At 43.0% G+C, this 18,348-nt stretch overlaps 1 protein-coding gene across 4 annotated transcripts in view; it reads right to left on the bottom strand.

Annotated features, from left to right (window-relative positions):
• The window catches only part of GRID2 (glutamate ionotropic receptor delta type subunit 2), a 1,314,711-nt gene that overhangs the window by 466,402 nt on the left and 829,961 nt on the right, over positions 1-18,348 (bottom strand). For all 4 annotated transcript variants that reach the window (XM_055138199.1, XM_055138197.1, XM_055138198.1 and 1 more), the window contains 2 exons: positions 13,961-14,122; positions 189-308 (listed from right to left, as the gene is read on the bottom strand). In XM_055138199.1, the coding sequence (XP_054994174.1) occupies positions 189-308; positions 13,961-14,122 (282 nt within the window). The remainder of the gene's footprint in view (positions 1-188; positions 309-13,960; positions 14,123-18,348) is intronic.

Genomic DNA, 18,348 nt, shown 5'->3' with positions numbered 1-18,348 from the left:
AGGGTTAGCACTTCTGATTAGTCCTAGTAATAATTTAAATTACACCTCTTCCCACTGTCTCCACCCAATTTGCTGTTAAGTACAAAGTGAACTTTAGTGAGCACTATGAATGTAGTGTGTGGAAACTAATAAAAGAAATTTTTAGGTGCTAAAGAAAAATCAACAAGAATTAAGGTATCTGATCTTACTTTGCGAACACCTCGGCCAAGCTCTTCTCCATAGTTAGTTCCAAGAATTTCAAAGTGGACGTTCGGATTGCCTCCATTTTCTCCAAATTCTAGTTCTCCAGTCAACCCATTGACTCCACCCTAAATGGGAGAAAAGATACTCTTGTAAGATTTCAGAAGACATGAAATAATAATAAAAACATAAAAGAAAATTCTAAGAACACTATATTTATAAATATAATATTATGTTGAGCAAGCAATTCTTTAAATGTATTTAAATATCACTTTAAATATATGCACAGCATAATAGGGATGAAATTGAAAATAATCCTGGCTCAACTAATATAGCCTTATATACTTCACTAGAAAATTGAGACCCAAAATCAAAGAACTACACAAATGATATGTGTTTGTATTGAAATTAAAAGTCAGGTGAGGGTTTTAGCCATCATGCCTTGTGACATGCAAATATCTATTAATTAAATAGGAAGTAATGCTCCACAGATTATAGAAACTTACTCAGGAAACTAATTTTGATTTTCAGTTTGTTTTGGGTCCACATCCAGCTGTGTTCAGGGCTTGCTCCTGGTTCTGTGCTTAGAGGTCACTCCTAACGGGGCACAGGGGTCACTCCTAAAGGGCCATAGATGGTACCGGGGTGGGAGCCAGGCATGCAACTTGCCTGCTATACAATCTTTCCAGCCTCTCTGGAGACTAGTGTGGACAACATTCTTTCTTTTGCACAATTCTGTCCTAATATTAATCTAAAAATTATATCACAGAATCATAAAAGCCAATGTTCCTAAATTATTGGAAGATTGTTTTTATCCTTCTTGAAATATATTTCCAAATTTGAAGAGAAAAAGCTAAATTTTAGGCTAAATTTGGTTTTGCTTTTCAATAGTGATGGAGGTTTTTGAGATTCATTGAGAATCTACAATCTGCATCTTTCATTTTACATGATAGATTTTCATTTCCCAGTCATATTTGTAAGTTATATTTCTTCATACACCTTGGTTCATCCTTTTCCATTTTAATAATAAAACATTATTTAAGATTACAGATAATAAAGATAATATTCCAAGTTACTTCTGAGAATTTTGGACTGATAGTTACAATGGCTTAGTCAAACTGTTTGAATATTGCCTCAATTATCATCTGTTAATAGATAAGTATATCTTGTTTCTCATACTCTCTCTCTATTAGTGTTCCATTTTGTAGAAATTATGCTGTTTATTGTATTCTCCACATCATTTTTGTTTCATACGGCATTGATTGGTACTAAGTTCACAACAGATGTTCAATAAGCCATTGCTTTATCATGAATTTCAATATCTAATCAATGTTATTCTTTAACTAGTGATAATCAACACAACTGACCCTCTATTATTAACTAAAAATGCCACCTTCTCTTTTATTATCCAATTTTAATGAAAAACATGTTGAATTTTATATGTAAGATTTGGCAGTCTATGGCATTCTCTTTGGAGTCAGACGATCATTTGAACAGAGTGTACTAGATATGTAAAGGAGAATGTTCAATAAACGATCACAATCACGATCACGAAATCATGTTAATCATCGATTTCTCCAGCGGGCTCAGTAACCTCTCCATTCGTCCTTTCCCTGAGATCTTAGAAGTCTCTCTCGACTCGGCCCTCCCAATGATGTCACCCTGAAGGCTCTTTCAGGGTCAGGGGAATGAGATCCAGCTTGTTACTGGCTTTAGCATATGAATACACCATGGGAAGCTTGCAAGGCTGTCCCATGTGGGCAGGAAACTCTCAGAAGCTTGCCAGTTTCTCCCAGAGAGAGAAATTGTTTGTTTGTTTGTTTGTTCAATAAACAGCCATTATTATTTGGCAAATGACAAAAATAATAGTATCTACCACAAAAGATTACTGATTAAGAACACAGATGAGAGAACTGATAATGGTGAGAACTTTATTATTATTATTATTATTTTATTGAATCACCATGAGATACAACACCTTAATGTTTGAGTTTCAGTCATACAATGATCGGACACCCATCCCTCCACCAGTGCATATTCCCCACCACCCATGTCCCCGGTATGCCCCCATCCCACGCTCCCCCTGCCTCCATGGCAGACAATTTCCCCCATACTCTCTCTCTACTTTGGGGCATTATGGTTTGCAATACAGATACTGAGAGGCCGTCACTTTTGTTTCTTTCTCTACTTTCAGCTCAGCATTCATCTCCCATCCCAAAAGATCCCTCCAGCCATCACTGACTTAGTGATCCCTTCTCTGTCCCAGCTGCTTCTCCCCCAGAGAATTTCTTTTTATCATCACCTTCAGCACTGTCACCTCATCACCATCCCCTCCGTGGCTGTTCCTTGTCTTACTTTGCAGGATTTCTCATCAGGCAGCAACTTAGAAGTCACGAGCCTGGTTTTACCGAACTGGGATGCACTGAGATCACAAACTTCACTGCATGCTTGACTATTTTATCACTTTAAAATTGGTTTTGATAAATATTGACTCAGTTACATAGTATTGATTAGTATTTGGAGAGCAAAGAACTCAAGCTCATGTAAGCTCTGTTCACTTCCTTCACTGTGTAGGGAAGGGGAGGGCAATGCAGAGAGAGGGGAAAAATGCAGTGAGTAAAATGTCCTTGTCAATTATATTTCCAGATAAAGATTTTTTTTCTGAAAAATGTTCTGACAATATTTTTATAGTAGGATAAAGATTTTATGGTATAAGTGGTTACAGAGTGTGTGAGCTAAACCTGTAAAACCTTCTTTGGAGACAAAATGTATATGTTGAACATTTTAAAGAGCAGTAATACAAAATGTTCTGTAATCTCTCTTCTTTGTCTCTTGATTGCCTATTTCTTTAATATGAGTATTATTCTGTCCTTGTGAGTCATTCTGACCCATACATCACCCATAATACCTCAAAAGATGGAATTTTCACTTAAAATTTTAAAGATGAGGCGGCATAATGGATTTTATAACCAATAATATCACTAAGTGGCAAACAGCTTAGGGGGTTGACAGACAAATATAGCTTATACCACTGCACATTAGTTCAAGCTGCTGATATTCAGAAATGGTCATAAGTTTCCTTGTCTTTATTCATATATCTACCTCAGTGGGACCTCTTAAATAAATCAGAAAACTAAGTTTTGGTCTTAGTATTTAATTTCTAGGGGAAAAAAGGGAAGATACACTGCAACCAATATAGCATCAAACATATTCTATATAGATGTCATTGTTAAATTGAAAAGATGCTGTATAAACGTTTTATTTTTACATTGAAGTATTAGATTGCCAGATGCCACATTTTTTTTTATTCCCAATCAATACCCATCTGACCACCATGTCAGATGGACTTAGGTTCGGTACCGAGCTACACAGCTCACTGACGTTGAGGAAGGTAGGAAAGAAAAAACACATAAATCACAAGACCTGAATTTCATTTCCTGTGGCCTCCACTCACTTTGCCCACCTATTTGACTTTCTAATTCGTCTTCTCTAAGTTGTATTCTTAATGAGTGTTAGCATGTGCAATCAGTGAGATCTCCCCTTGTGGAGGGAGGGAGATGCTGAGGAAGTCTGTGTTGCAAGCAAATAAACCCTTTCCCGAAGCCCCTGGCACTCTGACCCAGACTTAACCTCTCTGAATTTTGTTTATCTAAGACTATTCCCATACTCTTGAATTTCTATGTTTTCATCTATCCTCGGATCAACCTTGAAAAGAGACTTGGTAAAAAGGTGTGCAGGCCAGATGGTAATGAGCAGTCATTAATTTTGAGCACACACAGTTGTATTCTTTATCTCTTGGTGAGCTGTGGATTCTAAACAGAATAAGTTAATGGGACAGTGATGGAGTGAGCAACACAAACAGCTAATTTGTAAATGCCCTTTGAATTGACAGGACAAATTGCTGCCAAAGTTAACCCCCTTTAAGTCAGCAAGTCATCCTGGGTTGGACTGGATTTCATCCAACAGGTAGTTTGTACAGAAATACCAGTGGGCACCAACTGTGGAAAGCAGAACAGAAGAAAAATAAAAGAAGTTTCAAAGGTGGGGAATTTAACACTGCACATTTGGTTTCTGAAAAGGCAAGTGTTTTTTGTACACTTATGTGTAAGATAAATTAGAAAAAGCGATAAAAATATGTATTAAGAATTTTATTGTTTATGATATCCTTCTTTTCTTGTGCATAAAGCAACTTGGAGATAATTTCAGGGAATCACATATTTATGAGACTCCTCTCATTTGCTTATGTGTATTCCTAGTATCCTTGGACTGCAGACTTAGATGCTCAGTAACCAAGGATGAGTTGTCAAGTCCAGGTGAAAGCAGAGTGGCAGAGACTCACTGAGAGATGTAGTAGCTTTGAAAGCCCTGATAAACTCATATTTTGTAAGAGAATTCAGAGATAAAAATTCCTGCAAAATATACTTTCTGACCCCCAAATGGAGTATTGGGCGAAAAAATATTAGGACACAAGATACAGAAGTCATAATAACAAAAACCAAAACCTTGACATGTGAGCTGTTTAGCAAAAGTTGAGAAATGACATCACATTTCCTGATATCACATTTCCACATGTGTCTATGTCTGTATGAATATGCCTGTATTTATAATTAACTAGAAGCCAATCAAGATGTATAAAGGACACTTACAAAATAGGATGTTTACTGGCATTTGGATCACACTATCTACATCTTAGACAAGACTGAAGGCCAGAGAACTAGTGATCTGAGGAAGAACTAAAACTCCATCTCAAACCTCATCCATTTTCCTCTAGACTTACGTGAACCCTGTGATATATATATATATATATATATATATATATATATATATATATATTCTTTGAGGACTCTGCGCCAGGCTGTTTTCACTCGGGGAGTCCCAGGGCAGGGGGATGAGAACCCTCCTCGCCCCAAGGGACCCAGCCCCAGCAGCCGACCACCACTACCCAACCACCATCACACTCCAGGCTGCTTTCTGGACACATTATACAACACTCCCTGCCCATTTTCAATAATTCACTGTCACTGTATTACTGTCACCCTGTTGTTAGTCAATTTACTCGAGCAGGCGCCATAACGTCTCTATTCCTCCCAGCCCTGAGATTTTAGCAGCCTCTCCTTACTCGTCTTTCCCAACAATTGGAGGCTCTTTCAGGGTCAGGGGAATGAGACTCATTGTTACTGTGTTTGGCATATCGAATATGCCAGGGGTAGCTTGCCAGGCTCTGCCGGGCAGAATACTCTTGGTAGCTTGCCAGGCACTTCGAGAGGTAAGCATGTGTGTGTGTGTGTGTGTGTGTGTGTATGTATACACACATACATATATATATATACATATATAATTTGCTGCTTACTATCTGAACTCCATCAAATATGGTGTGGTAATTGTGGAAAATGTGTGGGAAGTGTCTTTATTATGTGTCATGCAGCCGCAAAGCGGCCATGCAGTCCGGAAAGCAGCCTGTAGAGTGGCGACGGTTGGGTAGTGGAGGTCAGCTGCCGGCATTGGGTCCCTTGGGGCGGAGAGGGTTCTCAATTATTATAAATAATAATATACCATCTCTGCCCTTCTTGGAGAGCCTGGAAAGCTACCGAGAGTATTGCGCCCGCACGGCAGAGCCTGGCAAGCTCCCCGTGACATATTGGATATGCCAAAAACACTAACAGTAAGTCTCACAGTGAAACGTTACTGGTGCCTGCTCAAATAAATCGATGAGCAACGGATGACAGTGATGCCATGAAATTAAAAGCTAAATAACTATTATTCAAACTTGGCAATTTCTTTGCAGAAATAATGAGCTAGAAAAATGCAAAATCAGGAAAAGAACATTTGTAATTCATCAAATATTTACAAAGACGTGGCTACAAATTTAAGGAAGAAAGTGTGAGTGTGCAGAGATCTGTAAGAGATTGTTAAAAGAAACAGAAGATACAAAGGCATAAACATAAGGACCTGGGAGATGGCCAAGTGTGTAGGACGTTTGCTGTCCATGCAGACGAACTGGGTTCCATGCCCACATGGTCGCCAGAGGGCCCCCTCCCTCCCCGCAGTGATCACTGAGCAGAGAGCTAGGAGTAAGCCCTGAGCACCTCCAGGTGTAGCTCCAAATTAGACAAAGAAAGCCCAAATAACAAAAATAATACAGAGTTGGAGAGCAATTTCAATGCCCATGTATTTAAAGAATTAGCATCATTAAAATACTCTTACCCCTAAGGCAGTACGCAGATTGAATAAAATTCAAAACTAGATCTCAACCATATTCTTCACAGAGGTATAACAAAAGCATAAGATTTTGCTGGAACTACACAATACTTTTAAGACCAAAAAGCACCCTGGATCAAACAACAACAACAACAACAACAACAACAACAACAACAAAAAACAAAGCAAGCCCCAAGGCACGGTGCTTTCTAACTTCAAGCTATTTTACAAAGCAATAGTAATTAGAACAAACTGGTATTGGGTTGGGATATAAACAGAAACACAGAACAGTGGAACAGAATTTAGGACCCATAAAAATATACATATGTGGATAACTTATTTATGACCAAATGACGAAGAGTTTTCAGTTGGAACAAGAAAGTTATCTCCAATAAGTTGTGATGGAAAAACCTGATAACCAAATTCTAAAGAACAAAACTAAAACAATACCTAACACCACAGACAAAAGTAAAAATGGATTAGAATCTCTGATGCAAAACCTAAAGCAGAATAAGTACACAGGCGGAGTGCTGCGTGTCACCAGTGTTTGAAAGTTGGCAACAACTCAGCTTCAATGGAAGCTAAAGCAGGAATAAATAAATGTGAATATGTCCATGAGAAAGCTTCTGCACAGGTAAAGAAACTTGTGTTAAAAAGACACCCCTTATAAAATATGAAAAGATATTTGCACACATCTTCCAGGAAGTGAAGTTCATATGAAAAATATACAAAGAGCTCATACATAAAACAACACCGCAGTTCCGACCGGATAGAATGTCTGAATAGACAGCTTCCAAGACCAAATATGGCTATATGCATATATGAATATGGACACAGGAATTCCACGCTTACCCCGGCATTATTTACAACAGCCAAGAACGGGAAACAACTGAAGTTTCCATTGCTTGGCCAATGGGTAAAGAAAATGCTTTTTTTTTTTCCTTTTTGGGCCACACCTAGCGATGCACAGGGGTCACTCCTGGCTCTGCACTCAGGAATTACTCCTGGAGGTGCTCAGGGGACCATATGGGATGCTGGGAATCGAACCTGGGTTGGCCGCGTGCAAGGCAAACGCCCTCCCCGCTGTGCTGTCACTCCAGCCCCTAACGCTTTAAATAGACACAGGAGATACCAGAGCACCCCGAAGAGGGTCCTGCCATTTGCAAGACCACGGGGAGATGCAGGCGATATTATACTAAAACAGTCAGATGGAGAAAGACAAACACCACAACAAAACGCTACTTGTTAGGGCTGAGGAGTCACTGCAGGAGGGTTGGCATTTGCCTTAGGAGCAGCCAATCCTGCTCTCCTGAGCACGATTAGGAGTGATCCCTGAGCACAAAACCAGGAGTAACCCTGAGCACCTCTCGGAGTGGCCCCCAAACAAACAAGCAAAGGAAAAAGAAAAAAAGAAACTCAAAGAAGCCAGAGAGATAAACCAGGGCTTCGGGCCACTGCCTTCCCTGATTCCAGTCCAATGTGGTCCCTGGAGCTCGTCCAGGAGTGCTCCTGAGTGAGTGCTCCCGGGTGCAGAGCCAGGAGTCAGCCCTGAGTTGAGCCAAGGAGGCACGGAAATGAATGAAACAGTTTTGCTACTTGTCACTGAGAACACAAGGCAGAGAGGAGTCTGGCACTTGTCACAACATCCCATTCAGAGGACGGGAAACACAAGGGCCCCTGTGAGATGGCTCTGGTGGTCCTGGCCAGTGTGCCCACTCTCCGCCCGCGACCCTCACACCCTCTTCTGCTCAGGCTCCTCCCAGGGACACCGGAGATTTGCAGCAGGCATTTTCCTGCAGAAGGACTTGAATCACACCTGATGCTAGCGCCTAAATCAATCCTTCACGATTCTGTCAGCCGCTTTTTCATGCCCTTTGAAATTAACGTCCCTCTTATATTTTGTGATTTTATCTTTCAGGTCAGAGGAAAATTGATGTAGGGCCAACAAGTTGCTCAGCGGGTGTTTGAAGGGAAAACGCGTGTCGCAGTGAGCTCAAAGCAGATCTGTGTGACTCACGCTCCTGAATCAGTGCTCACCCTCTCCTGGGGGACACACTCCGGAGCACTTGCAGAATGACCCCTCGACTGGCAGCCACACGGCTATAGCGTGCCACCCTCCCAGTTAGAGCCCCTCAGGGGCTTCGGCCAGCCCATAAATAAAGTGAGGACGCTTGAATGTGCATGTGTGTGCTTCCTGGGACCCCGGCAGGCACCCGGAGAAAGACGAGTAGGGAGAGGCTGCTAAAATCTCAGGGCTGGGACGAATGCAGACCTTACTGGCGGCCACTTGAGTAAATCGATGAACAACGGGACGACAATGATACAGTGATGTTATGATATTATTATTATTATTATTATTATTATTGTTATTATTATTATTATTATTATTGGGCTGGAGCGATAGCACAGTGGTAGGGTGTTCGCCTTTCATGCAGCCGACCCATGTTCGATTCCTCCATCCCTCTCGTAGAGCCCAGCAAGCTACTAAGAGTATCACGCCCGCACGGAAGAGCCTGGCAAGCTACCCATGGCGTATTGGATGTGCCAAAAACAGTAACAAATAAGTCTCACAATCGAGAGATGTTACTGGTGCCCGCTCAATCAAATCGATGAGCAACGGGATGACAGTGACAGTGATTAGTATTGTTATTATTGTTATTATTATTGCCTTTTGGGTCATACTCAGCGATGCACAAGGGTTACTTCTGGCTCTGCACTCAGGAAATACTCCTGCTGGTGCTCAGGGGGCCATATGGGATGCTGGGAATTGAACCCGGGTCGGTTGCATGCAAGGCAAATGCCTTACCCACTGTACTATTGCTCCAGCCCCCAGTTAAGGAGTTTTAATGCAACCAGTCCTTGCTGAGTTTTAGTTCTTCCTATTGCATCAGGAATGATTAAGTGCACTGATAACACTTTGCATGAAGTTAAAAGCCACTGCATTTCTGAGAGTGTGCTGTAAGTGTCTAACAGATACCCTTTGCCTATAAATAACAGACCAGAAAAATAACACGCACCCTTTAAGAATCCGCCTCGGCTGAGTGACGCACAAAGGCTACGGCACGAGCCTCGCCTGGGGCTGCAGGTCGACCCTGATTGAAACTTGGCACCTGGGACCCCTGGGCAGGGCCACGAGCAGAGCCAGGTGTGGGCACTGAGCAGTGTGTACAGTCTGTCACTGTCACTGTCATCCCATTGCTCATCGATTTGTTTGAGCGGGCACCAGTAACGTCTCTCATGGTGAGACTTGTTGTTACTGTTTTTGGCATATCGAATACACCACGGGTAGCTTGCCAGGCCCTGCCGTGTGGGCGCGATACCCTTGGTAGCTTGCCGGGCTCTCTGAGAGGGGCGGAGGAATCAAACACGGGTCGGCTGCGTGAAAGGTGAACGCCCTACCGCTGTGCTATCGCTCCAGCCCACTGCACAGTCTGCAAACAGAAAAAACATAGAATACCCTGAGGAGTGCTCTAAGGACTGAGCTTACAGGGAGAGAGGGCGCAGGAAGTGGACCCTGGCAGAGGACACAGCTCCCGGGAGATGCACTGGACTGATGTCAGCGTGGACACTGTGGTAAACAGTACTGCAATCCTTGTACCTCTATGAAAGCGCTGGACACATTAAAAATGAAGACATTTTTATTGTGAACAGAGCGGCAATGAACGTGGAAATGCAATGAACATGCATTTCCATGTTCATTGCCGCTCTGTTCACAATAGCCACGATATGGAAAAAACCAGAGTGTCCGAAAACAGATGATTGGCTAAAGAAACTCTGGTATATTTACGTAATTGAATACTATGTAGCTGTCAGAAAACATGAAGTCATGAAATTTGCATATAAGTGGATCAACATGGAAAGTATCATGCTGAGTGAAATGAGTCAGAAAGTAAGAGACAGACATAGAAAGATCGCACTCATATGTGGAATATAAAGCAGCTGAAAGGTACAAGCTTACAATGTTGTGATACCTGGCAGACATTTCTCTGGACTTAGTTACTAAAATACAGAAATCCAAAACTATGCTGCTGCTAGTGCGGCCTCCTGACCTCATATCTCTTCATTCTCAGCAATGGAAAATAAATTACCAAATGCCTTCTTTTCAGCAGATCGACTTTAGGGGGGAGAAACTCCAAATCAATAATAGTGAATTTTTTTATTGAAATATTGAATGTAATCAAAGTAAAGTGAAAGTAAAGTGAAATTTACCAGTTACACATGCGGGGTGGGGGGCTGGGGAGGTGGGGGGAAGGAGGGAGGTATATTATGATTCTTGGTGGTGGAATATGTGCACTGGTGAAGGGACGGGTGTTTGAGCATTTTATAACTGAGACTTAAACCTGAAAGCTTTGTAACTTTCCACATGGTGAATTAATAAAAGAAATTAAATAAATAAATAAATAAATAAATAAATACATAAATAAATAAAGACATGGAACTGCTCTTAAAACAAAGTGCATATAAGCGGGCCAGGCAGCATAATGATTAAGACACGAGCTTGGGCCAGGCAGTATGAAGGTGAAGACACTTGCTTAGCCTCTGGCGAGAGCTGCAAAGGTGTTCTGAACCCTGATACCACCAGGAAAAGCCCCTGAGCACGGGGGCCAGGAGTGCCCCCTAAACACCACCCAGTGTGGTCCCCAAACAAATGAAAAACACATTCCTATAAATAGCAATAGCTTGTGGTGCTGGTATCTCGGAGAACAAGCACTTGAGAATGAACCTCCAGTGCTCGTATGAAAGAAGAGAAATCGGGCTCTGCACAGCGGGGAGTGCATTTGCCTTGCACGAGGCTGACCCGGGTTCAATCCCTGGTATCTCATATGGTCTGCCAAACACCGGCAGGAGTAATTCCTGAGTGCAGAGGCAGAAGTAACCCCTGACAACAGCTAGGTATCACACACACACACACACACACACAGAAATCCTACTAATTCACTGAATAGATTATAAAAGTTCAAATTAGAAGGTCCTGGAAACTCAGCCCCCACTCATTGAACATTTATGGAACATATATCAACTGTGGACTGGAGCGATAGCACAGTGGGTAGGGCGTTTGCCTTGCACATGGCTGACCAGCGTTCGATTCCTCCATCCCTCTCGAAGAGCCCGGCAAGCTACAGAGTTCCCCGCCTGCACAGCAGAGCTTGGCAAGCTACCTGTGGTGTATTCAATATGCCAAAAACAGTCACAACAAGTCTCACAATGGAGACATTACTGGTGCCCACTCAAGCAGATCGATGAGCAAAGGAATGACAGAGATACAGTGATACACCAACTGTATTCCTTTGTAAGGTTCCTCCTCTCTTATTAATGAAATGCAAATGAAGGGGCGGAGTCCACGGATTGCTTCCTTGCAGCAGCAGGCAGGCTTGGCAAATCTCTGGGTGTTTCCTGAATCCAGGCATGCCGAGGCTACGTGACTGTAAAGAACTTTGTCACCGGACTATCCCCGTTGTGACAAGGACCCTGAGCCCAGGTGCTGTTGGACTGCTGGCTTTTGTGAAGGCTGTCTGCCTTCCCCCACTGGCTCCACATCTGGACATGCTGATTAAGAAAACTGCAGCCAGTGCCTCCATCTGGAACACCGTGGGAAACTGCCATCTAGTCCATCTCCAGCCCGAGCAAACGGGAGCTTCTCCCATCTCCGTGCCTTCACCGTACAAGGGCCCAATTCATGCCCTTGGCTCTGCTCAAGTCAGTTTGGAGAGGCCCCACCCACACTGCTTTCCCCAGGGACCACCCCCACGCCCTTCCTCAAACTCTCTGGGTAGAGTTCATCAGCCGTAATGTTCCCAACAGGATGACTAAAGCGCTCAGAGCAGCCGCGTGATATAACTGGAGGAAACAATCACTCCATGCTTAAGGTCAATTTGAAATGCCAGACGAAGAAATGATGAAATTGGACCTTTCTAATCTGATCATCCAAAGTTAGCCCTACACATAGAGAACACATTCCTTTCCAACACGCCACCAGGCCGAACGCCGAGAGTCATCAGTGGGCAACTAAGACCCAAACTGAAAGGTCACACTGAATTATAACTTTTGTCATGAATTTTCTTTTTTCTCCTGGATCCGCACTAAGGAATTACTCCTGGCGGTGCTCAGGGGACCACGTAGAATGCTGGGAGTTGAACCTGGGTGGGCCGCATGCAAGGCAGATGCCCTACCTGCTGTCCTACCACTCCAGCCCCTGTCATAGTTTTCTAACAGGAGCCTTTTAGATATCGAGTCTCCCAATGGCAGATGCCTACACACCAATGGTGTATCCTTCCTGGCCTCTGTCATTCAATGTCTCCTAAGCCACTGCCCAACCTATTATTCTGCCATTGTGAGAAGCTTCAGAGCTCATATATTTTATGGTTCCTGAATCCTAGTCAGATCATGAATTAATAAATTAGCAGGAACAAAATCATGTTCAACAACCTCCCGTGGATTCATACATGCCAAGTTTTCACACAGACTTGGGAGGTTTTGGCAATACCTTGGATTTAGCTTTGACTTCCCCAGTTTTCAGTGGAAATATTTTTCTCTGCCAATATTCTCAAATACATTTAATTTCTCAAGCTCTGCATTGGTAAGAGACTAGGTTCTCATTAGCGTGATTCTTTGCAAGGAAGGAACTGTACCAAGGAAATATCCGGGCTCTCTCTGAAACATTTTTCCCCCCTCTATTGCTTGGCTTTGGCACCTAGTTTCACCTCTTGTGCTAAATTTGTAGATTTTTTCCTAGCCTTTCCAAATAGACTCATCGGTCATTTGGCTAGCTTTCTTCTTTTTTTGTTTCAAGAGAGAAAAGCAGATGTATAGAAAGAAGGACCAATTAAAGCTTGTAAATTTCTAAATAGTCGCCTTCTCTCTGTAAAGCTTTCAGGATAAATTTGCATGTTTTATTAATCATTTCATTTTAAATCCAAGAAGCTGTGAGAGACAAACTGAAAATGCCATCAACAATGACATGACAAAGAGGCCAATAAACTGCAGAGTGTTTATGCCTTTGGAAAAAAACGCCCAAAGACCTGACTTCTGGGGACAGAACAGGTAAGTAAGCCAAAAGCAGGTCAGAGCCAGGGTAAACGCTGCTCTGACAGCGAAGAAGAAAAATGCCATCGAATATCCAGAATGCCTCCCTACTGCTGAAAATACTCACAGCTGATGAAGTAGATTTCTACTGGGAGAGAAATGAAAGACAGCATCTTACCATATATTAGCTGACTTGAAAACAATTAAATTGAGTGTTTTTTTGTCAGCTGATGGTATTAAAAAAATAAACCATTTCATGCTTTGTGACAGGCATCAAAGTAACTTGAACATCACATCCCTATTGATATAACAAGCAATTTAGACTATTTCAATCCCTAATTTTGACTTGACACCCCCTGAAGTCAATGGGACCCTTCTTATGCACCGAAGCTTCTGCGACTTAAATGTTTTCGCCTTCCATTTCTTCCAGGTGGTGCGTTTGTTTCGAGTGGGAGCAATACTGAGGAGGGGAATATGGTTCTAGAAGATAAGTCATCCTGGCACGTCACCGTTCCCTCCCCCGTGAAAACGGGAACTGGAGATGCTAAAGCGAGATTACCTTCCTGATGGTCTCCAGCATGGACCGCCCCCCCTGCCAGGGCTTGGAGTTCTTCCGGATGCAGGACAGACTGGCCATGCTGTGCCACTTCCGGTCCTCCAGCTTCTTGTGGAAGGCGTTGGCGAGCAGCAGCACGGTGTCGTAGATGTAGAGGTTGGAGATCTGCAAAGACAGCAGACGGCAGCCGTTAGAACCAGCCAGGCGGCCGCCAGACCAAGGAGCACTCAGTGAGCGCGGCTGCACCAGTGCATGCCCTGGATGGTGCTTCGCTGGGTTATTTATGAAGCGGGTTTCATTTTTCATTTCCCAAGTAATTTCGCCATTGAGAATGAAGCCGTGTCTGATTGTATATCTCAATTGCTCCTTCGGTTATTTAGGTGTGAAAGAAGAGATAAAGAAAAGAGAAGCTTTGACAGAGGCAAGGTTGTTAGTGTCAGACCTGAGAAAATCACCGGCCCTTACTCCTTCCCGAGAAGAGACGGATCTGAGGGCTCACGGCTGGAAGGGCAAGCTGACGAATGCATTATCTGAATATGTCAAGTGTGAGCATTCTGGATATTCAGATGGAGAAACAGCATCTCCATCTTACATATAAGATATGTCAGGTGCAAAGAAATAAAGGAAACCAACTGTGTGTGTATATGTGTGTGTGTGTGTGTGTGCGCGCGCGTGTTCACATACACACACATGAACACGTGCATGTGCCTGCCTATGGAGAGAGTCTGTGAAAAATAAGCTGAAACAGCATCAGTCATAAGCATTATAATGATCAGGAAGGTATACAAAAGTCTGTGACTATCCACTACTATTTTCATTCCTAAACATGATAAATACCACAAAATATTCAGTGTCAGTGAAAGTGTGTGTATGTAGTAACACACCATTCTCTTCTAAGGTAAAGGTGTTATTATCTTCCTCATATGTAAATTAAAAGGTATGAGATTTTTGCCAATATCTATCGCCCTCCTGTGCTTCATTAAGTGCAGCTCAGTTAACTATTAACTAAAAAAGCATGGTTCTCCCTAAAAATGAACGAGGGAGTACACTGATGAACCTCGATTTATAATGAGTCATGCAGGAATCCTACATTTGTCTACCTGCATCACAGAACGGTAGTAGATGTCAACTACTGGGGGGATGAAAGTCAGATGCTGTGAGAAGAGCAAGTGTTAGTTAATGCTTCCCAATATTCCTTGAGCTTTTTCTTTTTTTTTCCTAGGCAGCTGATGCTTATGGAAGGCAGAACTTTCTTTAGACAGCCATTCATCCACTATTACCCCAAAATTGAGCTTGTGTTTTGTTTGGTTTTGATTTTGTGCCACATCTGACAATCCCCAGAACTTACTTCTGCTCTGCACGCAGGGAACACCCTGGTGAGACTCAAGGGACCAGGGTGGCGCTGGGAATGGGAGCTGGGTCGTGTAGCAGGTGAGCACCTTCCCGAGGTACCGTCACTCAGCCCCGAGCCTTGCTTTCTAAGGAAATATTTCTGCAGGCTGATCTCAGCCTCACAGCCCAAACCTCGTTTGCCGCATCATTCCTAGATTCACTAAGGTAAGAACTAAAATTGGCAACAAATATTAAGCCTTGTCGTTAAAAAGTTTTGACTGAACAAAAATCAAGTCTAAATTAGACCGTGAAGAGCAAACCTGGCTTTGTCCATGCGTCTCTTTGCCAAGTGCCTAGTATGAAACAGGGGAGGGTGTCGGCTGCATGGGGCCACTATCTCCCACCCCTTCTTTAACCACCTGGCGGGATGAACATTGAGACTATTACAAAGAATCAATACGAGTACTGGAAATAGGCCCTCTTTGGAGAAACCTGTGTCCATGGTGGCAAAAGCACCAAACTACAGGCCTTCGGCACATGAGCTCCCCTCTCCCCTGGAACCCCCATCACCCGCCACACTCCGGTGCTTCCTTGAGGACAGTTCGTCCCACTGGCTCTAAAATCCACATGAAGGTATTTGTATTTTCTCTCCCCAGTCTGTCTGGTGTTAGTTTAATCGCCCCCCTCAGTCTGCAAGAAACACAGTGAAATTTCCTTTCACTCCTTAAAAGCTAAAAGGAAAACCTAAATGAAAAACATAAGAGTATTGAAAACCTGAGAAAAAGTCATTTCCTAGTTTCTCAAGGGTCAATAATCTGGCCTCTGCTCTTGCACATGCTCCCCTGCCTTTGACTTCCTCGCTGTGATTTCTCGAGCTTCACGGTGCTCCTGTTTCTGCCTTGTAAGACTATTACGGTGGAATCCTTCGATGGCATTTCCCCTCCGGTCAACTAGTCAACCTCCTCCAATAATGAATCCATAGGTCACAAACTAAGCGTTTCTGAACTGTAAGTTCAGGACCCCACTCCATACTACCAGGAGGCATACTGCATATCCCAGGAGACAAACTGCACATCCCCATGGAACATATAATCAAAATTATAAGTAATGGTATATAGTGGACATGGTTATTTTAATATATTACATAAACGATTGTTTTAAATATTAATAAGTGATATTCCCTCATGCTCTACGAATGCCTCCTCTCTGTATTTTTCTCCTTGCAGTTACTTTCTTTGTTATTTAATTTAGCTTAGAGTTTAACACATGTTGGTTTTTGATAAATAGCTCTCAAAAGAGAAAGATAATTAAATGTAGGGAGCTAAGGAGCTTCCCTTGCCTTCAGCCAAGCTCACTTGATTCCAGCACCACGTATGTCCCCCAGAAACCACCAGAAATGATTCCTGAGCACAGAACCAAGAGTCAGCCCTGAACATTGAAGGGTGTGCCCACCCTTCAAAAAAAAAAAAAACCTAAAAAATTCCAAAACCGAAGGTCTAATATCTAGTGGGTTTGGAAAAATTGGATTTTTCCTGTCTACCTAAGTTCCATTCAATCCCAACACTTTTGTGGCATGGCCTGTGACGTTTGTAAGCTTTAACACATGTGCTTGGAGCATTGAGCTGATCTCAAATATAAGAGCTCCGTACCATCCACGGGGCAGGACTTTACTAGAAATAACCGCCTCTCCTCATCTGCCCACATTCCTGTCAGCAGATCCAAAGAAAGTGAAGCCATTTTCCAAGTTTTCTAGCACCGTCTGATTGCTTCTTTGTTATCGAAGTGCCCATTCGCTTTTGAGGTCCATGTCCTTCCATGGCTGTGACCCAATGCCCCTTCCTCTACCACCCACTGACCAGATGGCCACTATTTCAGAGACTGTCAGCTTTCCCGACAGTGAAGAAGAGCATTTCACATTTCTGCAGATTACTTTTTCTGTGCTTTTTTATTTTTGTTTGGGGGCCACACCTGGCAGTCTCAGGGGTAACTCCTGGTTCTGGACTCAGGAATTATTCCTGGCAGTGCGTGAAGGAGCACACGGGATGCCAGGGCTGAAACCTGGACAACTGCATGCCCAGAAAACGCCCTTTCTGCTGTGCTATTGCTCCGGCCCCTCACAGATGACCTTTTTGCCTAATCTGCACATGATTAGGAGCACTTTACTGGACAGGAATGCACACCTTGCACACCGCCCTACCAGCTCCCGACCCCCAGGCGACCATCCCTCCCTACGTCGGCTATGCATTTCCTGACCTCTTGAAACCATGAAGAAACCCCATGTTTCCACGTCTATTGACGGCTTCTAGGACTTGGCACTAGCTACTGTTTGTGCTAAACCAGCCTCTTCCCCACAGCTGTTGCTCATCGAGTATAATCACTGAGTTGCCCACCCCGTGACTCTCTTTCCTGTTCCTCACTTGTTAATTTTTCTGCTTGAAGTTAAGTTTTCTGAACTGACACCTTATGGCAGATATGATCAGACTAGAAGGGAGTACTAGAAATGTTTACCCTCTCCGGCCAGCGCAATGGTCCAGCAGACAAAGCACTGCCTTACAACAGCCAAACTCATTCATTCAGTCCCTGGCACCTCGTGTGGTCTCCTGAGTCATCCCTATAAACCCTGAGCACAGCCAGGTGTGTCTCAAAAACAGAACAGAAAACCCTTAGTACCCTTGCTCTTAGAAAAATGCTCCTTAAGCAGAGATCAAAACATCACATATGTATGGTTTAGAGAAACTGACTTTTGTTTAGCTCAGAACAAATCTGCCTTCATTTTGCAGCCTTCAACAACTGTTAGATGAAGGTTCATTCATCTAAACTTATTTTCATTTTGAGCCTATGCTTTATCTCTGTGAAATTCAACATTCAGAGTTCCTCTTCAGTGAATATTAACTACTTGGCTCGTGGCTATGGAGCACAATACAAGATTTCTTCCTTAGACTTATGTCAGTTACAAATTTGATAAGCATACTTTATTCATCTCCATTCATGCAGAAATAATCATTTTTTTTAAAAAATGAGATCTTGGAACAGAATTTCATGGATAAATATAAATACCT

The sequence above is a fragment of the Sorex araneus genome, chromosome 5 (genome assembly GCF_027595985.1).
Source record: "Sorex araneus isolate mSorAra2 chromosome 5, mSorAra2.pri, whole genome shotgun sequence".
In the NCBI taxonomy this organism is placed as follows: domain Eukaryota; kingdom Metazoa; phylum Chordata; class Mammalia; order Eulipotyphla; family Soricidae; genus Sorex; species Sorex araneus.
This window is presented reverse-complemented; position numbering and strand designations above follow the sequence as displayed.